This window comes from Xiphophorus couchianus, chromosome 5 (assembly GCF_001444195.1).
Source record: "Xiphophorus couchianus chromosome 5, X_couchianus-1.0, whole genome shotgun sequence".
In the NCBI taxonomy this organism is placed as follows: Eukaryota; Metazoa; Chordata; class Actinopteri; order Cyprinodontiformes; family Poeciliidae; genus Xiphophorus; species Xiphophorus couchianus.
The window spans coordinates 22319991-22342680 of record NC_040232.1 but is presented as its reverse complement, the minus strand read 5'-3'; the positions used below and the strand labels follow the sequence as shown (position 1 = coordinate 22342680).

The 22690-nt window shown below is 41.9% G+C and overlaps 1 protein-coding gene across 2 annotated transcripts in view; it reads left to right on the top strand.

Annotated features, from left to right (window-relative positions):
• LOC114144220 (low-density lipoprotein receptor class A domain-containing protein 4) overlaps positions 1–22690 on the top strand; it is a 237894-nt gene that overhangs the window by 176473 nt on the left and 38731 nt on the right. The window contains exon 1 of one of the 2 annotated variants that reach the window (XM_028016800.1): positions 19979–20409. The exons of the other annotated variant lie outside the window; for it this stretch is intronic. Coding sequence (XP_027872601.1) covers positions 20316–20409 — 94 coding nt within the window. The 5' untranslated portion in view covers positions 19979–20315. Of the gene's footprint in view, positions 1–19978; positions 20410–22690 lie in introns of those variants that run through there. 2 annotated transcript variants of the gene reach the window in all.

Below are 22690 nucleotides of genomic sequence, written 5' to 3'. Positions count from 1 at the left end.
TTTGGTTATGATAGTAAAAGATATAGACACATTTCTAAAGATAATAATGCATTGTAGACGGAGGATCAGTTTAGAAAAAGTGATTTACTGTTTTTATTTATATTTTAATTAAAAAATATCAATTTCTTAATAATCACTGGAACAATCTGGAGTGGCATCACAGCAGTCAAACTCTGACCAGCTTTTCATGATTTTCCGCTGCTGTTTTGTCAGTTTCCCTTTAGTGCTGAGCTCTAAATCGATGTGATTACAAAGCCTGCTTGCCTTTTTTCTAATCTTTATTTTCCTCAACAGATTCTCTATCAGATTCAAATGAGGACTCCAAAATTTTTTAATTATTGTCTGTCAACACATTGTGTAGAACATGCTGATCTTACTCTTAAAGTGAAAGTTCATCTGATTTGACAAAAATATGGCTGGAAAGCCTGAAACAGGACAACCTGAAACATGTTTCATCCAAGCAGTTCTTTCTGTTTGCAGAATTGTAAACATGGATATTTGAATTATTTATTTATTTATTTTTTTTAGGTTTTTGTGGCACTACTGGCCTTTATTTAACAGTAGCTGGAAAGGAATAAGGTCAGAGGTGGAAAGGCAAGACATGCAGCTAATGACCTGCAGCCTTGTGGCGCCTCAAGACCTCATTTTCTATCCTTTATATTTTGCAGCTTTGTTTAAAGGTACAACTTTCCAATTGTGGATGAAATTCAGGTATCCAGCATTAAAAGGTGAATGACTCTTCGTCAAAGCAGAGAACACGAGATTCAGCCGTTTTGTTTGGTCTGCTTCCATGTTGGAGCAGCAGTTGCATCGATTCTGTGGTAACGCACGCCGCGTCCGAGCCTGTCTGCTGACGCAGCAGAATTATGTGACATATTCCACAACCTGTGGCAGCCTGGTCTACCTGGTGATCAGGTTGAATATGCTACAGTGTTAAATGCCTGTTACTTTCCCATCCCATCATGTTTTTCTAGTCCATTAAAACCAAACACAGTGAAGGCTTACACACATAGAACCATAGGAGTGACATCATTCTGGCTTCTGCTTCTGCAATTTGTGCTGCTGCATACAGAGTTAAAGTTTCACTTGTACCGTCAGTTTCTAACTTTTTTGTGGTACAAAAGATGTAATCCTCCCACTCCCTCCAGTTCCAGAGTAATAACAAAAACATAATTCATGTTGCTGTTTCATGTAATTAGAACCAAACACATTATTTTATCATCACGCCTAATGCTGATTACATTCCTCATGTGCAACGTTTCTTTCCATGTTTCTCTGCTGTTAACATTGAAGTTAAAATAGTTCTAAATCCTTCGTCAGTGCAATAAAGGAGCTCTGGAACATTCTTATTCCATGAAAGTGAAAATAAATGAAACATTTGTGCAAATAAAAGTCGGACTTTCTTTTTGTGAAATTGTATAAAATTGTATGGAGGGACCTCAAAGATTCATATTTGGGTTTTCATAAAACTTCCTCCACACGGTTTGGACATCTTCATGGAAGATTAGAGATTTTCAGATCAGGTTTTTTTCTCTTTCCCCCTCCCCCACTATGATATCAAACGGGCTTCCAAATCCACTCCAAGTGACAAACCTGTGTGGCTGGACTTCCTCTCCATCTGCATGAGTGTGTTGTGGTGTATCTCATTAAGACCCGGTTGTAGCGGGGAGTCGTGGCAGTGACAGGTTTATTAAATATCTCAGGGCATGCAGTGGACATGGCAGGGAGGAAAACCCCCACCGCTTATGTAATTAATGTGGCCACGTTCATGTTTGGGTGTGTGTGTAAGCCTGTATGTCTTCAAGACGGAGCAAAGCTGATAATGACTGTGTGTGGGCGTGTGCGTGTGTGTGTGTTCCTGGATGGTTGTTTTCCCTATGCTGTGCAGGGTAAATGGGGGTTGTTCTGAGACTATGATTGAGGTGAACCTCCTACAGAGAGGAGCTACAGAGAGATAAATGAGAGATGAAAATGGTGAGGGATGAAAAGCTTGAAAGACTCAAAGGAACAACAGCGTCTTGTAATTATTTTTTTAATTTCATTCTTTTTTTACTGCAATTGACCACCTTGTTGGATACTTTGAAGTGTTGGGTAATCGTCCTTTGCAAAACAGAAAATAAAATAAAAAATCTTAAGAATACTATCGTTGAAACTTCAGAAAAAACCCAGGCAGAACCCTGAAGAACTCAAAAGCCTTATTAAGATCTGTAAATTACGTTAAGATATTTTACCTGTAGTACTCCTGTTTACAAGGGTAGAGATGTTGGTTGTCTTTTGGAGTTTAGGGAAAACACAAAGCTGAACATATGGTGCATAGGGTTTTAACAAGCTGCTTTTTTCAGGCTGCAGTATGTAACTTTTGTAAAGGAAATAATGTTTTTTACATATTTGTTAAAACTCTCAGTATGAGACAGATAATCTAGGAAAAGTTTGATCTCCTCCAACTCCTCTTTGTGCAGCTAGTACTGTCTGAAGAAGTTCACCGCTCCCAACCAAAAACAACCAATCAGACAGGATGAGGGTCTTAGCGCTGTCAGTCAATGTGCTGATGGCAGAGAAACAGCTTCCTGTTACTGGAGAACTGATTATCTGCTGTCATCTGTGGCCATGCTAACTAGCCTGAGCATTTAGAACAGGCTGTGCTAGCTGCAGTAGCAGAGAACAAAGAGTGGGAGAAGGAGGTGGGATGAGTGGCACCACACGGAGGGTGATTGACAGCACTAAGATCCGACTCCTGGCTCTGATTGGTTGTTTCTAGTTAGGACTGGGAGAAGGCAGAGGAACCAAACTATCATAACAAAGTGACAGTTTCACAAATGTGTACAAATATATATCTTTTCTAGAAGTTACATACTGCAGCTTTAATTCCAGACTTGTCCATTTGGTTGCCAGATACAACAGCGTTCATCCCTGAAGAGAACAGCTCTCCACTGCTCTAGAGTCCACTGTCCTTAACGCCACTCGCTCCAATGCCTTGGATTACACTTGGTGATGATGTCAGACTTGCTTGGCCAAAACAGCTAATTCTAAAACAGTGCAGAAAAGTCATCTTACAAAACTCCTTCTGCTCTCTGATTGGGAAATCTTCCTGAATGTGAGAAATCCCAGATGGAGCGGTGAAGTGAGATGAGAATCAAGTGGAACTGCATATGAAGAACAGCCAGGCTGATTTATAAACTCAGCTATCGCTGTGTTTTATACAGTATATAAAGAACAGATGTTGGATTTTATGTTTACCTTGCTGACAAATCTAATGTCTCTATCTGGAATCTCAGTTTATTTTTCAGTTTGAAACTCAGAAGTTTGTACTTCTGTTTGCAAAGAGAAAGAACCTTTTGTATCATAATGTATCAAGTCAAAAAGCAGATGTCAGATTGGTTCAATGAACTCAAAATTGACATCAGTGGACTTCGGTGACCTCACAAGTCACCAGATATTAGTGCAAATAAATTTTAGGGAGGAAATTGAGACTTCTGTTATTGCATAACAAATATGCAGACATTTTCTAATGGCTTAGCATGGAGCTGAATCTTCTCCATCTCCTAACACAGCAGCCAAAGAAGTTTTCAACGGAAATGAACCAACATGACATCAGACATTACTTTAGTTAGTGAATAGTTTTACAGAACATTTTTTCTTGTATTTATCTCCTCAAATAAATATCAACTGAGTTGAATATTTTTGACAGATTTTTTGGACGTACATTACTCAAGCAAACTTAAACTTAATCCTCAGAAGATTAAACAAGAATGAGTTTTTGGCTGAACATTGCATACATAAATTATCCAATCTGTCAGAATCGATAACATTCCTACAATGATGTGCCCAAATGCTTTGACCACATCTGCAAAAAATACTGCATACTGCCAAAATTTCTCATTCTTTGAGCTCTGCACTCATGGAGGATAATAAAGCTCGGCCAAAAACGAAAGATCTTCAAAGAGGTTTGACTGGTGTTGCTTTAGAACAGATTTGTTCTAATTAAAAATGATGAAAGCTTTGAGATTATTGCGCATGTAATTATTTCCCCCCCATGAAATCACCGTTATATTGTATGTCGCAAAGTTACTTTCCATTCGCCAACAGAAAATTCAGGAAAAAAGCTTCACCTCTGTAAGGTTCTACAGACAGCTGTTAATGCTCAGGCTAGTTAGCATGGCCACTGATGATGGCGGAGAAATGGTTTTCCTGGAACTGTAAGTTGTTTCTTCGCCATTAGCACATTTAGCAGCGAGAACATGAAGTGATTGACAGCACTATGCCCCTCCTCCTGCCTCTGATTTTTTTGTTTTTTGTTGGGAGCGGTGCATTTCTTCAGACGGCAGCAGTAGCTCAGAGAGGAGGTGGATGAACTCGATATTTTCACAGATTATCTGTCTCATATCATTCTGTCACATGATGACAGTTTTAACAAATATGTAAAAAAAAAAAAAGAGAGAAAAACTGCAGCTTTGAGATTAGATAAGACTTAGATCTGATTTAAAATAATTACTTCTACATTCCTTAAGCCTTGCTGTGTGGTTGCATAGAGCTGTTCTTTTTGAAGTTGATAACATTTTATGTAAATGATCCTGATTTTTGCTTTTTGTCTTCATTTCTTCAAAATATTCTAAATCAGGAGGAAAAACAAGTAAATAAAAAGGGAAGGTGGGATCACAGTGAGATAAACATCAGAGATAAATTGAAGCGTGAAACATGGAGCTGACTGAGAGAGCGGCTTGATTAGCTGCCTGGGAAATGGTAAATGACGGGAAGTGGACAGTGGTTAAAGCAGACAGAAAATGAGATGATGATATGGGCAGCTGTCCCACCTGCACGGACAGACTGCCTCGCTAGCAAACCAATCACTCTCTGAGGAAGCAGCCTCTCACAGGGTGTCACCGGGCAGACAACAAGCACACACACAAATCAGACAAGTTTGGCTAAATTGCAGCAGAACCCATTTTCCCGACCCATCTCTCTAAGCCTCTCCAGCTCTTCTGCCGACTGCATGGATTGTTTGTTCCGCTTTGATTTTTGTTTTATTTGATTTCATTTTTATTTTTTTGTGGGATGTGTTTGATATGTTGTAGATCTAGAGAAACACGTCAGTCAGAGCTGATTTAGACACAAGATGGAGTGAATGCTTCCAACAGAAAACCGAAGAACAGAGTCTGACGATACTGCTCCTCTGAGAGAAATAGACCTGGTGGCTGGAAGCCACACCCTTCAACCCACACAGCGTTAGTCTGATAAGGGCCGATTCAGCTCATGAGACGAATGAGCTCTGGGCACAATGTCCCATGTAGAGAGGCAGAGTGACAGCAAGCTCTGTTTGTCACGCATCATGAGCTGGTGACAAAAAGACAGGGCTGTCACTGTCAAGTTTTTCTTCTCCCCGTATTCAAATTTGACATCATCTACAGAGTTCTATTTGATTCTAGAGAGAATTATGGAATATCAATATGGGCTCAGAGAGCATCCTTTATGCACAAGGTACGGTGAAAGATAAAGCTGTCTAATCTCAGTTTAGGGGACTTATTTTATTCTAGTGTCAGGGAGTGTGACAGTAAATCATTCTCACAATTTGCAGTGAGCTGCGTTCGCCTTTTCTGCAAAAATTTTATCAGCTTCCATCCTGCTACTAAGATAAAAGTTCTGTCACACTTTTGTATGTTGTATGGGTGCATTTTTATTACAAATGCATTCAAAACTTTTCAATATTCTGCTAATGTAAAAAAAAAACAACAATTTCACAATTGCGGCAATTTCATTAAATAAAAGTGCAACTAAAATTAGGTTGCACCAAGAAAACAGCATGGATTTCCTTAATCTTGGGAGATAAGTGAAGTTGATCTCATCCACCGATCTTATCTATCTTAGAAAACATCTTAAAATCAACCACTGTCCTACTGCTCTGCTTTTAGACAGGTTTGTTCGGCAGACATCCCACCAGATCATTTCTGGTGGGATGTCTAGTAAATAGTCTAGTAGTAAATAACCATTTCTGGTTATTTACTACATTTGTAGTAAATAATAGTCACCCCGTTGTTACCAACTCAGTGACTTTCTTGCTATATTTAACAACATTTCAGGTGGGAAAAAAAAAGACAGTATCGACCAAAGACTGAATCAAAAAATCAGGCTTTTTAAAGCTCAGTAATCAGAGATCGGCCAGACGACTGCAACCAGTGCATCCCTAATCACAATCAGGTGAATAAGGTTTTTTACGCAATGAGCCATTAAAAATTATGGCAGCGACGGCTGTATATAGTTACATTGAGGTTTTTTTAAAGAAGTTTTTGGCACTAGCGGCTTTTATTGAACAATAGAGACACGAAATAGATTTGATAAAGAAGGAGAAGACATGCAGTAAATGGCCAGTAAATGCAGTAAATTTCTGAGACTGGGAATCAAACCCAGTACACCCTGGACTATATCCATGGAGCACACACTCTTCCAACTGAGCCATTCAACGCCCTGCAGGAAATATATTCATAATTCAGCCATGAAGCTAGAACTCATCATCATGAGCCACCAGAGGAGATGTTGGCCTCTTACTCAGACGTTGGAGGGACAAGCACCACCTACTTGGGAGTGGCTACGTATGCAGGTCACCTTCAGAGATGCTCTGAGATGCTTCTGTCTGCATCATTTGAACATTGCTATTTTTTGTATGCAGTCGTAAAATCTAGAGTCTTTGTATTGATTCTGACCTCTGTAAAGTCCTACATTATTTATTCTTCCTCTCTTCTCTCATATTCTATCTGTTACATGCTACATTATTCTCATAAAGAGTCTGAAGTCAAAGTTACTCCCTAAAATATGCCTCCCCTGAATCCCAGCTTTGTTGACATCTTCTTTATTGCTCAGCTGTAGTCCCAGTGTGTGATGTGACTACCTGATCATTCTCACGCAACTGAAATCTAATTTCTCAATATTGATTTTAAAGCCAAGTTGTACTTGGCTTTAAAATCAAACACCTCATCTACCTGGATCTGAATCAGCCAGCACACATGAATACCAAGTCTGACTAGAGGGTCGATGTTAGATTTAAACTGACAAGCTATTGTGCCATTCTTTGGATTAGCTCTCCAGCTAGCTATTCATGTTAGGTATAGACTGTTGCTATGGAAAAGAAGCACTTTACACTTGCTGAAAACACAAGTAAAACCCCTAGAAGGGTGGGATGAGGATATACTTGTTGGTATTTTAGTTTTTTAATTTAAAATCAGCAAGTCTAGAATGGCAGCAATGGAAATATGTGGTGGCAACAGGAGTGAAGCAGGAGTTTAACAGAAGGCTGCAGTATATTCTGTGTCTTCTGAAGATCACAAGACACAGGATTATAAATGTCTGGTAGGCCTTGTCATGTTACTGATTGATGACGACTTTATGCATCTCTACACCCTGCATGATGGGGAACAGCCTATATGTTATGTACAGCATACAGAAAACAACAAGCAATGCACTACACCTGTGTGACACACTCACTGCACATGACTCTACTGGTGAAGAAAAAACATGTTAAAGCCTGTTTCCTGTAGAAGAGAACACTGAAATCTGAGAAAATAAAATGTGTAAAACTTTGGCCAAAACTGACATTTTGGATGACATTGTGCACACTATGTTTAAAGAAACAATAGGTCTTCACATCAGTTCAAAATCATTTAATACATTTTTTATGTGTTGTGTTGGACTTAAAGTTTATGTTGCTGGCAGATTTCATTTATCTGAGAGAAGGATGAATAAAGAAATGTACAGATTATAAGACTCCCATAAGAGTCACAAACATGCAGCCGAGGCAACGAAAGTTGAACTATTAGTGCGGCTCTGTAAATCAAATGACTTGTATTCAGCTGGAAATCTGTGGAAAGAAATGAATGTCAGAGTTCATGCAAAGAACTTTCCAGAATAGAAGACAGTTTTTGTGAAAGAATGGATCAAAACGAGACCTTAGTTACTAGTTCCTCCATATAATAGAAGTGTAGAAATTGCCATTGTCAATAGTGCTGTTTTTCTAAAGCGCGTTCAAAACTTTCCAGCTTCATTCCAATTTCTTACACCTGACATCACGAGTGTTTTAATTTGGTTTGATCTCTCTGTGTGTGTCGAGAGTTTGGCCCGTTGTCGACGTCTGTTGTCAATTTTGCAAAATAAACCAATTTCGATACAAAAAACATCACATCCTATCTCCAAAACTTTTTATCTACAAAAGAGAGCTTTTATCGAAATGGGCGTGTTTCCATTAAGCAAAATCATTTTCGAAATGTCAAATTGCACAATCCTATGGTCAGTGATATCACACCTACAGTGGTCTGGACTGTCTTTGCATTCTTTATAAAATATATTATGTGTTGTTGGGCACACATTGAAGTGTAAACCTTATGATCACTCTTCATAGAGCTTAGCACTTGCAGTAAATTGCTAGTAACAAAGATATGTATAGTTTTTTCACCATCCAAGTCCATTGTTCATCTGGAGTTACCTTCCTAACTCCAGCTGGTGCTCAAACCACCACAATAATTCTTTGTCTTTGTCTCCTAAGTCTATAATTTATGAATAAACCTCCATATTGAATATTTACATCTAAGAGGTTTTTTTTTCCTGCAGTCTCATCAGGTTATGGCTAAGCATGGTGGCATCTGTCAGCATACCTCACATATGGAGTCATGGATGAAATAAGCATCATTTTCATTGCTAATTCCACCCTGTCAGACGATTTATCTGCCACTGCTGACTTGATGCAGCGTTAATGTTGTCGCCGAGCCTTGCTTTCGGTTTTAGCACCTCAGCAGTCAACGCTGCGGTTACAAGCTGTTGTGGGATGATCTGTTGACTCCCCATAGTCCTGCTCGCCACCACCGCAACAGAAAGCCAGGGAGTGGGGCGGAGACGGGTGGGTGGGGAGTGGCACCTACTCTAGCAAACCAAGCTGTGAAGCAGAGACGTTCACTGATACAAGCTGTTTCCTTCTTTGTCCTGCTGTAGAGCCGGAGGATGGCACCGATGCAAGCAGGCACAGGTTGATGTTTATGAGCTACATGGCTAATGCGGGAGCTAATAAAGCCATGTGGCGCGATACCAGTTATGCATAAACCAAACCAGTTCAGGCAGGAGTCCATTGGAAGCAGCTGTGTTAGTGTAGGCAGTTTTAGCTCACGGGCCGTGCTAACCTACATGTCACGAAGTTCTGCTGGGGTGGTAGCAGGTCTGGGGCGCTGCAACATGTTCCCACTACTATCCATCTGTTAGCTGTTGCTCTGAGTCCAGCATCTCTCACCTAATGTAATGTTTTCATTGTGTTCCTCAGTGTTGCAGGTTTAGTTAAACATTCACATGAGTTTCTGTCTGTTCCACACCTGCTGCCCTCAGAAGCTACGTTCCCATTGACCATATAATTGAGCAATATGACATTTTCGAAAATAAATTTGCTTAATTGAAATGTAATTTTTATGAAAATTCACATTTATGATGAAAAGTTTTGCCACCTGGAAGAGATAGGTTTTATTCGGCCGCATCTGAATTGGTTTATGTCGCCAAACTGCAATGGGAACACTTTTATCTCATCACACGAGTCACATGATCAACAACTGGATGTTGCCACTGGCACAGACCGTGAAGAAAGAAGACGACAGGATGTTGGAGGATTGTGGCGCCGCATGTCTTTTAAATAATGTAGAACAAACTTATTCACCTGTGATTTTAATTGTATTTGTTATTTCATGAGAACATTGCAATTGGAAAATTGGTTTATTTTGATATCAGTGGAATATTGACAAAGATTTCCTCACATTTGTATTAGAAAGGCAATACAAATGTTTGTATTGTGTTTTCAGTGCAAACCCTACAGTAGTTTACTGTAGTTTGCAGCATTCGCAGATGTGAAACAATGAAACTGATCAAAGAGATCAATTAGTTACTGCCAGTGCATATCTCTTCAGTAACAGTTGCCAGATCCAGTTCATATAGGGCCATTGGCCCCTGTTGGCCCCTGTCTAGAGCTCCCCATGTGGATATGAAATCTTTCTCAACATTTTCCTCAACTTTTTGCTGAAATTTTTAAATTTGGGTCTTGTTGGCTACTTCAAAACTACTGATAATAACTAATTTAGTTTTATATTCATGGATTATTTAAGACCTCCCAAGCCTAACCTCCTGACTGATGTTGTTTCACTACATCCACATAATGTTCTTTCCTCATGATGCCATCTATTATGTGAAGTTGTACTCGTTGTTCCATGATGCAGCCAATCTTGTTCTACAAAGTTGGGATGGGGTTCTTAGGCTTGTAATCATCCACCTTTTTCCTCCAAATGTAAAATGTTTGGTCACAGAAGATAAACCTAATCCGTCAATAGAGAGGATAAAAAGGAATTACATTGATTTGAAACAAATTCATACTAACATACTAATCAATGCTAAATTGTTGCCTCACAAAAACTATAATTCACTTTTGGATAAAGTATCATTTTGAATAATTCACTTGCATAAAATGCAGCAGCTGAACACAGTTAATTATTGTGTTTTTTTTAACTGCCACTGAAGGATATTGGGAGCTGAAGAACAAAGTACAACACACTGCTTTCAAAATATGTGAGCTTGAGAGTGGATAATTATCCTTTTTTTAATTAGGAAAGTGCAACACTGCAAATGTAATAGCTGTGCGCTGTGTGTTTAGAGTGAAGAAGGATGGCAGACACTGCTAATAAGTACATGAGTGATGATAAACATGAGGACAGACAACAAAGTTCACAGGAGCAGCAGCCCCAGGCCAAAGGGGGACAGAGTGAAACTTAAGGCACCAAGCCACCCCCACTTCCCGCCACACCCTGACCCAACCACTCTGAAACCCCCCTGCAGCCAAGGCCACAGACAACCCAATGGGAACCCACCACTTCGGCCGTTGCCTGAGAACCCACGCAAACATCAGCCCTTCTTGCCACAATAGTGGAACCAGGGACAAACTGACAACTTGTACATTACAGAGAAGTCCAGAACAAGCTTCCAGTCCAGGGTCATCATCCTGTCACATTCTCTAAATGAAAAGTTACATTGACTGAGTCATCAGTCACAACAGCAGGGGACATTGTCGCATTAAGAACAGGCATAGAGTGTTACGCTACTTTCCAGTTACATCGGACGTCATTCCTGAGGTAACAACGTTCCCGTTAACAAAGTTAGAGAAGTTGGGATTTCAGCATGGTGACGCCCAGAGACAGTGTTTAATTTGTTCAGTATGGAGTGGTAGGCGCTTCATGTAGCATTGATTTTAGACAAACGAATACATATGTAAAATAAACATTTCCACACCAACTTCACTCAACGTTATGAACCTTGTGTTATTATGCAATGATACATACTCATATTGGAACAGGAAGGATGGCATCCTCAGACTTCAGTCTGAGATATTACAGTGTACTGAAAGCATTAAGAGTTCCTTTCATTTTGAACAAAGGGACTGGTTGTAACTCCTGATAAACCGTCATAATCTCGTCTAAGCCAACGCTAATACTTGGCACAGTGCAGTCTGTCTACTACCATTCTACTGGTAACTGCCCATAATAGCACCGTCTCATCTTTGCCAAGAAAGACTGTTAGAAATCTTGGTGATTTTGTAAAAGTATCCACTGGATAACCATTTCAACACTAAGTTCCGTACAAACGGCTCCATTTGATTGCCTGACAGAGAAACATGATTTGTCACTCCAAAGCACATGCATACACTGCTCTAGAAATCACTGGTAGCATATTTTACATCAATTCACCATGTGCTTTGCATTTTACTTGGTGATGAAAGATTAGGATACAGCTGCTTGGCTATGAAAATCCTTCATAATGAATCACTCCTGTTCTTGAGTGAAACTGAAGACCATGTAAAGTTTGAAGGAATGTAGTTCAGTGCTCTCTGCACCACGTCCATGCAACTTGCTCTGTGATTTCATGTGGCCTACCACTTCATGGAATTGCTGTTATTCCCACTTTATTATGACACCATGAGCAGTTGACTATGGAATATTTCATTGGGAGGAAATTTCACGACCTGACTACTTGGACAGGTTGCATCCCATCACTTCACTGCACTGGAATTCCCCAACCTTCTTTCTTTCCTAAATGTTTGTTTTTAGTCTGCATTCCTGGGTGCTGAGTTTAATATATCTGTGGCCATCGAAGAGACTGGAACATCTAAATGTAATGATGCAGATGGGTAATCAAATAGTTGTGGCACTTACGTGTTGTTTATTTTGTCTCAAACTGCCAGCCTATGCAGTTGAAACCCAAAACATGGAGGCCAAAATGTTTATAGTAGTCAAGAGATTTAGTGTGCATTCACACCAGCCCTGTTTAGTCTGCTTTATTCAACCTTAGTCCGTTTGCCTAGAAAGTCCATTTCATTTTGAAAGGAGTGAATGCTCAATTGAACTTAGATGAGGACAAAAAAACTAACTCTGGTTTGCCTAAACACCTCGGTCTGGGTTCGGATGAAGTGAACTCTGGTCTGGTGTGAGAGTAAATGTGAATACCAAGTGGACTGGATATTGCTGCAAAACCAGGAAGGAAGCTGTAGTGCAGGGCATTCTGTGTAAATATAACCAAAATAAATGCAACGTCTAGAGCTAGTGGGAGAAATGGTTCATGGTCTTTTACCAAAGACAAAAGCGAATTCCTACAACCAAGGAAGGGAAACTGGTTTTTCGAAGGGTTTGATTTGTTTGTCACAATGCAGTGTGAAACCGAAAATCTAATAAATGCTGCAATTTTGGGAAAACATATGGTTGCGCTAAGCGATGGCTCGAACAATCAGGTGGGAAAACAGCCTTGGTGTAGTTATTAACCACTCCACTCCCATGTATGGCTGTAGTAAAATAAATACATCCTATCTCATTAGATTAAATAGAATTAGATTCATTCTGTATTGAGCTTCTCACACTGCTTTTTAAACAGAACTGAAGTAGATGCTTTGAGCTTTTAATGCTTACTGGATTGATGGCTCTCCTTTACTGAATACCCTGCCTGAGCAGCCAACCTGGGGACAAGAGAAACATGGATAATGGCTGCTCCAAATGCCTGCAGTGAGAATAACTATCACATGGAGTAAAAGCAAACACTTGCATTGGGGTGGTAATGTTTCTTACAAACCTCACAAACACTGATGTTCAACAGAGCCTCTACTTTGCAAGTAAGTAAGCTCTCTGCCCATTTGTGTAGTAGTTCAAATTTGGGCATTTAAAAGACATCAAAGAACCACACAAACACACACAGGTGTGTGCGCACTCTTGAATCATTCCTGCTTTTCCTTTTATTACCGGTGTGTGTTCAGCAATGTATGTCCTCCTAACAGCAGGAAGCTGTAACTTGTCCCATCCGCACTCTATAATCATGGCTGTTTATGGCTGCATAAAAACACACGCACATTAGCTCTCCCTTTTCTCTCTCTCTCTCTTTCTAGCCTTCACTTTTACACACACACACACACACACACATTTGCAGCCGCCGTCTCAGCGGCTGTGTGATTATTGCCGTCTGGTTGAGGCTCTTATCGGCATGGTGACGTAAGTGGCTTTCGGGAGCACACCTTCGTCCTCCATGGCTCTTACCTTCACTCCCCCCCTCGCTTGTCGTTCTCCTCAGTGTTCCTCTGACCCTTTCCTCACGGCGGCTGGCCAGCGGAGGTGCAACGTTGCATCGGCTCTCATCGAGCCTCGCCGTGTGCCAGTTTAGGAGATTGGCATTAAAAGCCAGACATGAGCTCATCGCCCCAGCTGGGCAGACAGCCCATTACAATGCTCTGCAGGGCCCTACCGCAGGGGTGAAGAGAGCTCAATACCTGCTGATTATCTACTCTTCCTCACTGTCGCTGTCTCTAGGTTCTTTTCTCTTTGTTTTAATCGGCTGTGCCCTGCTATCTCTCTTCCTTACGATTGTTTTCTTTCCTTCCTTACTTCTTTCCATCTCCTGTTGTCCTCTCTTGCTGTTTTACCTCCTTCTTGTATTCCCCTGTCTCCCTCATCATCTCTGTTACTTTTTCTGCTCTGCTCTTGATTTATTCATTCACTAAGTCAGTCTCCTCAACCTGTGTCTGTCTGGCTATGTCTCGAATTCAGTCATTCTTCCATGCACTCTTGCATTTTTCTCTCCTCTGTCTTTCTTCAACCCTGACTGTCTCTGGCACACATAGATACAAAACAACCTTTAGGTAAATGCTGTAGTGTCATTGCAGTGGTGCCTGCGGCAGCAAGGGAGGCGAGGAGGGGTGCCTTTTTTTTTTTTTTTTAAATGACAGGGAAGTGTGTGTGTTTGTGTGCGGCAATAACAGAGTTGGGAAGCCAGACAGCTGGTGCACCTGTGTGGACAGGATATGACACGGCGCTGCAGCCAGACAAGGGCAAGAAGCAAATGTGATGTGGCGTGCCAGTTGTTTTTCATCGAGCGCAGCTCTCCGCTCTGCTTTGTCACTGTCTGGAGAGGCCTTTTTGTTCACCTGTACTTTGCTCAAGAAGGCAGGCTCCACTGGACGCTTAAAACAAACGCATCCTTTTATTGTCTGTTATTGTCTGTTATTGCCAGCTCGTCAGCGGCTGAAATGCCTCGTGGTGAATTCATGAGTCCTGTTCTTGATCTAGTATGAAGACTGAGTCATCTCCCTCTTTTTGTTCTGACATTTGTAATGACATACTTAGTGCACATAGAAGTCACAAGGAAGTTAGAGCTATAGCTCTGCTGAAAATGTTACGTTACAGGCAAAATGGATCATCCTCAAGCCTAACAGCCTCTGTAGTGCGCGTCACATGATGACGGTTGTGTCCACGAGAGGTTCAGTGAGTTCTTCTGTGATTCAAAAGTATTTTGTTAGCTCTGTTGAAGATTACAAACCAGCATTGTACATTTACTGTTGCATAACATTTTACCATGTCTGTAATCAGTCACTACCTACTGCTTATTGACACTTTGCCTATATCTTGCAGGTCTTTCTTGCCCATTCTATTGGGATTTGTAAATTCAGCATCCATCAAAATGCTTATTTTGCATGGAGTTACTTCCGTCCACAGAGTCAGCTTGAGGTTGTAGTAGGCTCCAAGCATTTTGGGGGCCTACATCAAACTCAGAATGTGAAACTCATACATTATCATTATTATTATCATTAGACGCAGAGTCATATATTCCAAGCCTTTTTTTCTCAGAAAATTTGAACATTACAGAAAATGGAATTAGATGCATACATGTTATGTTATAGTCATGTTACATATGCAGTGACGGAGTTGAAGAGAGAGTGTTTGAATGCAAAGTTCAGTATAAGGGAACAGTGTGGCAAAAAAGGTACAATAGGAAGAGTGATAAGCATGGCCTTTTTAAAGTTCTTTGTAGCATGACTGAATCTAAGCACCTCTGTGAACAGCACCATCCTCACCAGAACAGTGAGGTGCTCTCACAATGAGAGCATGTGATTCATGCAAAAGCAGCGCAAAGCAAAATTTAGAGGTAACAAGGAGGCATACTGAAAGTAGCTGGAAAGCTGGCTCTAGCAGAACAGTAAAATATGTGTGTTGATTAAGCTAAGTTCAGGTACAACCTCAGCATCCTCCTGCCCCCAGCCAATCAGACCTCCCATCCTTTCTCCTTGACCAACAACTTTCCTGTTGCACCTCAAATGGTTTGTCTTTCACTGCAGTCAAGGGTCATGATGCTCCCTCACAGTTGTCTTCAACCAATTCAGGAGATGCCAGCCCTGTTTCCATATCCCTGTAGAACCAAACCTTGGAGTTTTCATATCTCTGTAGAAGTCAAGGGAAGATGCAACCCCAGATTTTAGACTCTGGAAGCTTTCTGGAAGCCTTGAGAGATTCCTTAGCCCCTCTTCAACCTTAATTTGACCCAGGGGAAAGTTCCAGTGCTGTGACATCACCTTGTTATAGTACCAAAGAAAGCTCATCTGACAATCCTGCTTGTCTTCAATGAACTGGAGTTGATGATGCCGTCATGTACCTGCTTCAACAAACCCCTGTCATCTGGACAAAGAAATTATGATTTGATAAATTAGAAATATTTTTTAAAAAACAAGCTATCTGATCCAACGTTTCCCTGTATAACAAAGGAGCTCCCTCCTAAACCTAATAACTGGTTGAATAAACCTTGGTGGCAACAACTACGTGCTAGTAAGAACTGGTAGAGGGTCTTTTACATCATTGTGGAGAAATTTTGGTCAACTCTTCTTTGCAGTTGTAACCCAGCCACATTGACAGGTGGATGGGCATGAGTGACCTGTTTAAATAAGGCCATGTCAAAGTAACTCAAATGAGCTGAAGAGTCATATTTCACTAGGCCAATCCAACATTTCTTTTGTTTTAATTAGACATTCAGAGGTTTGCTTCAATCGTTGTTCTTCTGCATAACATTTAGAGGTTTGCTTCAATCGTTGTTCTTCTGCATAACCCAAATGCGCCTGAGTAGAAGGTTGTACATTCTCCTTAAATACTTAAGGACCATCAGTTACAACAGGTTGATCAAGTCTACAAGAAGAAAAACATTAAATCTAAAACAAATAGTGAGGTATAAAAGCAAACATGGAAGAAATTTATAAATTAACAAATACTTTTTCACACTACTGAGACCCTGTGACTTCCCTAACCACACCATCCTGAAAGTCTAGAACAGTATTTGATATTTAGCCTTCATTTTTAAAATACTTTCATATCTCTATGAACATATCTCTGTGTACATTATATCTCTGTGTTCTGTTTATCTGCATGTCTATGGTGTGTTTATAACTCCAAGCTGAACCAGAAGACAGTTCAGAAAGAAAAGGGAGCAACCTGTCCTAAATGGGAGGTGAACTAAAAGCAGTCAGTGAAACAGTTTTGTTCACTCCATGGTCAGGATTGTGCATTTAACAGACCTTTTTAAATATCAGCCACAAGATGGCGCTATGAAGTGTTGTCTAGCTTAACAGTTACAGGTTTACATGGTTAAACTGCACTGGAAAAGGGGGAAGAATTGAATTTTATAGTTGTGTTGCTTTTTTTTATTTTCCCCACATGGACCTCAAATCCTTTTTTTCTGCATTCACTGTCTCTTCTCTAACATCAGAAATAAACCTTCCAGCATTCAGTTGTAAGATAAAACTGAATGCACACATTGATACATGACAGGCCTCCAGTGACTTCAAATACAGTCTCGACTTCCATACTCTCAATAGCTGCACCAGCATGCACGTCTCGTGATAATGCTGTTTTTCCTCAATGCCTGTTTGTAACTCTGTAAAAACAAAAAAGATTTGCAGGTTGTGTTGCATGAGCAGCTTTGATCTGAATGAATTTGAAACAAGAGCGTTAAGGCTCGAAGTGAACTTCTGAGTAGGCATCAGTAGAAAGGAAACCCCACTCACTGCTCCTAAAATAGACGCAGGCACACGTGCCGAGCGTGATAGACCTATCAACCTAAAGTTAGCGTTCCTCAAATACACGATGAGACAGACACTTCCCAGGAGACGCACAGAGAGGCTCTGTGTGTGTGCGCTGGTGTGTGTGTGTGTGTGTGTGTGCGTGTGCAGACTGTAGACAGGGGGGGATGGGAGGGGATCTGGTAGACTGGAGTGCATTTGGTATTCAGCCGTGCCTAGTATTTATCTGTCTGCTGGCTGTCTAGTCTGGTCTGGCCTGTTAGTGGTGTCACCGTACGTACTCCCTGGGGGACTGAATTGACGCTCCAGACAGACTGTGCATGTTTGTGCGGCCGCGTGTGTGTTTGTGAGGGAATGGAGGTGGGCTGTGTGAGGGAGAATCGATGGCTGTCTGAATGTGTCTGTGGATGAGAGCTTGTCTAGGATTTGCGTGACCTCAGCCTAAAGACGTGGAAGAAAAACAAAAAAAAGCAAAGTGCATGGATTTGGTATTTGCTTCTTCAGCGGACAAAGTGGCAGCATGTCAGGTTGTCGTTTCACTGAAATGTTGACAGGTGCCAGGCGTCTGAATAGTGTGCCACTGTTCCCTGTGCCTTTCTTCCCTTTACCAAAGGTGTTGCACTCATTGAGGAATGTGGAATTCACTGGAAGCTACAGTCAAGGAGCATTTCTGTTTTATGATTGGATATGGAACTTGGCAAAGTGTTGCAGCACTTAATGCTGAACATCTGTTGGAGGTGTTGACTTTTTCTTCTCGTTTCCCCTTCACAACGTTCCATTTCCTTTTTCTCTTGCCTTTGGTTACTGCTCCTTCTCTGAGCGGCTTTTCCCCATTTCCTAAAATCTGAGCACAATGTGTATGAAATAATGCTCTCCTTCTAGTTAGATGGACATGATTTATGTTTAGCAATCTTCAAATCATACCAGAGATTCTTAATTGAAATAATCTGGTCTGGTCTTGAAACTGGGACATTCTGGGACATATATTGGTTCCCCCATAAACTGCAGTATTGTCTTTTGTTGTATTCTTATGGTCATTGTTCTACTGAAGCACGAAGCCGTATCTCAGTCTAAAATGTCTGGGAGACTCCAACAGGTGTCATTCAAGAATTTACTTATAATTTGCACCGGTCATCTTTCTCATTCTCTACCTATGAAGAACATGACCTCAGGATGATGGAAGAAATCTAACATCTATCATCCATGTTTCAATGTTTGGATCATGTTGTTAACCGTTTTTCATTTAAAAGAAGATGAAAACTGTGATATACTAATTACTAATTACTGAGAGAAATGCAATCTAAAACCAAATTTAATCTCAGCAAGTTTTGCATTCAAACCCGAAACATGTTCGCGATAGGAAGTTGTCAATGTAGTTGAGTAAAAATACATAAACTATCAGACGAGTAGATAAACTGATTCATTTTCAGTACAGGAATACATAATTTCACATGCATGACAGCCATGATTTTAAGGTTAATGTTGGTGAGAATATTATGTCATTCCATTGGTCGAACTCTGACAGCTCTTCATCTTTTCTCTGGATCGTAGTTTGGGTAGCCTTTGGTCCAGAGCCTTTCTGCAGATATGACTGACCTTTTTTTTTTTTTTTTTCAAACTGCAAACTCCAGATTGATGATTGAGTTTAAATGGTTTTGGTTCAGAGTTGTGCTTTTTCTGGTTACATTAGCAGGGGCTGTGTTTTGGTGAGGATTCTTCCCTCTCAGCTGCACATGTGCCACTGAACCGCAAGACCAGAATTGGTGGGGGCCGGAGGGGGTCACCTCAAGGTTAGATCCCTAAAAGAAGCGTCTCCATTGGCTGTGGCCTGCCGTAACAAGGGATTGAAACTTGAAACGCTCTCCCCACCCTCCCTAAATAACACACCAGACCAACTAGTTCTCCTTCCCCCTCCTCATCTCCCCTGTTCTGCTCTCCCACAGCCATTGTCAGTTGTGACCCGGCCGTCTGCCGGTTTTCTGTGTCAGGTCAACCTTCCCACAACCCCGAGCACCGACACACACTCACACCAATACAAATACTTACACTATTGGAAAAAAAAAAAGGCTAAGGCACACAAACATGCCCCTTCACCCAGACATACTCAGGAGAACTAGTATTACCCTGGTGGTGCTTTCACGTACTCTTTATGCATTCCTGCGTAGTGTAGTGATGAATGTCAGCAACACACATTGGGGTGCTTTCGATATCGGGTTGTAATTGCATGAACGTTGCAGTGAACAAGGCAGTTACTCCTGCGACAATTATTAATGGTTTTCGAGCATCCCAGGTTGTCACACAAGCCTAGACTTCTTTAAACAACCAATTTCTGCTTAAATAGTTCTTATTTAAATATATCTCTCATCAACTAAGCAATCATGAAAAATAAATGTAAAAATATTTTTGCTATGCCATAATGAATCATGCTAAAGTGATTTAATTTTATTTTTGTTTAGGGATGCTTTTTCTCGACTATGTCAAAATTCTGACTTCTTTTGAGTACTTGAAGGTAGCGGCTTCTGAGCCGCTGAGTCCCTCCCTTGCAGAAATGTGATTGGCCTCAGTGAAAGTCTGTCTGTTAGGGGCGGGGCCAGAACCCTCTGTGTCTGCTCCGCACCAACAGAGGAAGGACAGCTGCCCTCAGCAGCGGAGGAAGGCAAAGAAGAGCTGTTGCCAGAATGCGTTAAGCGATGGCTCGAACCCGAATTCTAGCTCCAATTCTCCGTCCGAGCCGCCCTGGAAGAAACATGGCGTGAGACGAGACGTGTGACACTAAGTGCGAAGGCTGTCGGGGGAGTTTACTCGTAGCGGCAGACTGCGCGCTGCCGCTGCCTGGAAGTTTTTCCTCCTGTTGTTTCTCCGTCGGGGTGTCCCGACGGCGGCGGCGGAGGTGGCGGCGGCTCTCTCCCCGGAGCGGTGTCCCGGTCTGCCCAGCCCCATGCAAAACGTAACGGCCCCTGGCGGCCCTGGCAACTCCAATGTCACCTGCTCCTGCAACTGCACCGCTTCCCAGCCACAGGGAATGGAGATATGTGAGTAACATTCGCTGCTCCTCTCACGGTCTCCTGACCTTAAAAAGCTGCCGAGAGACTTTAGTGCTTAATGCGTTTTGTGTAGCCACAGAAGGACAACATGTTAGACTTAATCTTTAACAGCTACGCGGTGGGCTGAAAATTCCTCTCATTAAACCTATAAGTCCTCTTTAAGGAGCTGCAGTTTGTCTACGCTGTCTGGAGCAAACTTTTAGCTAACTTCATGCAAACCTACTGTTTTCAATGCGTGTATTTCAACGAAAGTGATATTGTCTGCGTATATATTAAAGACGCTTTCGAAAAATAAAGGCTCTAAAAATGTAATAGGTAGCTTATGGTTGAATTAGTTCCGTAACTTAACATTCGGGGTTACTTTAACGAGTTGCTATAGTTTTATGGTAGTTTTCTAGAAGTATTCCTTGTCCTCCAAGCAGCAGCGCATATGCTGAGGAGGAATGACCACAGAGGGTTAAATAGTTTGCCTGTCAGCGCAGACAGGAAACGCTGGAATGGTATGTTATGTCTGTCTGCTCTCCAGAGTAGCCCAGAGAGAAACTATCATTATCAGCTCTGCCCTGCTGCTGGCTGCCTGCTTGATCCACTGCAGATGTTCCTCTTTATGGCCGAGGCAGGGGCGTTTAGGAGAGCAGACAGGGCTGCTAGCAATGCAGGGGACAGACAGCCAGCCAGCCAGACAGCCATGGGATGGGGGTATTTGTTGGCAGTGTGGCAGATCCACTGACAGACAAAGGCAAACAAACAGTAGAGGACCACATAGCAGACAAGGCGGGCGGATTCATAACCAGTCAGCCAGACAAGTACCGACAAAGATATAAACAGAGAGGCACAGACACCTCCCAAGCCAGACAGGCATATGTACTTACTGACTGACAGACAGACAGACCCACTGACAATCTACAGACAGACAGACGGACAGAGTTACTGTGATGTGTAATTTCCATAGGTGCTGAGGCCAGAGCTGGGGAACATGAGATGAACCCAGGATATTAGATTTAGATCTGGCAGCTGCGTGTGGTTGTGCTGACGCCACATTGTAACCAAGAAGTGTGTTTGCTTGCTTGCGTGTGTGTGTGGTAGAAAGGCTGGTGTTCCACTATTCTGTGGCTCCACAGTGATGCTAGCCAGGAAAAATACACATAGCCGGGCTTGGACTATATGATACAGCAGGGCGCCTAATTAGCTCACACAGGGATGGATGGATGGATGGATGGATGGGAGGTTGATGAAGATTGTGTTGACTGACTACTGTGCCAACATGAAACAGAAAAGCAAACCGTGCAGCGTTTTGGGTTAACACATGTGTGTGTTCTCAGAGATAAACGACAGGCGGCTGATTTTTCACTAAGTTTGCTCGTCCCCAACGTCTCGCTAGTCGGAGGGAGCTCCATTCACAAGTGGTTGGAAATAGCTCTGCCCTACTGTAGTGGCCGTCTGGTTTGAAAAGAGCTCTTGTTTGTCGGCTGTGTTGTCATGCAGACTCTGCAGGGCTGAATATTGCAGCTCATGCTTTGATGATTTATCTGGCTAAAGAAAAGAGCTACAGTCAGTCTCTTCTCTCCTTTTTATTCATTTTCTTCTTCCCTCCCTCCCTTTTTTTTCTCTTCTTTCCTTTAAACCAGAGCGAGCCGTCTTGCTTGTGCGTTCCCTCTTTTATTTCGACAAGAGAGGAATTGAAAGAGACCTCCAGCACAGAGGGATCACAGCTCAGACGGCGTGTCACGGCCAGGAACCGAACCCCGTCCCACACGTTGGGATTTTCATGTAGGATTTGAAAGGCAGGAACCCTTTAACAAGTGTTCTTCCCCTCGCTGTTGCTACGTTCTTATTGTAGTTGTAACATAATGGAGCCGCGAAGTCGGAACAGTTGTAGGCGCGCTTTCTCTGCCGATAACTTGCACTCACTCGTCAGATGGTGGGGAAGGCTTTTAACTAGATGCCCGGCTGCTGTGTTTTGTGAACATCCGGTGCCCACAGGGTGAGTTTACAAGCCCGTGTTCTGCAAACATTTTCCACTCTGAAGCCATTTAATCTAGAATTGATTCTTTCTATCGCCTTGTGTGACTCTACAGCCTTGTCTTTCGGTTGCCCTGCAGGGAAATGCAGTGAGGACGTTTCACTTAAAGCTAATGCAAATTGCCCCTTTCATTTCCATCAGGCGATGTCACACTGATCACAGTGCAGCGGGGTTGTTTTGCAATGTGGATCCTGGGGGACTCTGGGATGAAGGGAAAAGTAAACTGACATTCAGGAAAATGTAGGA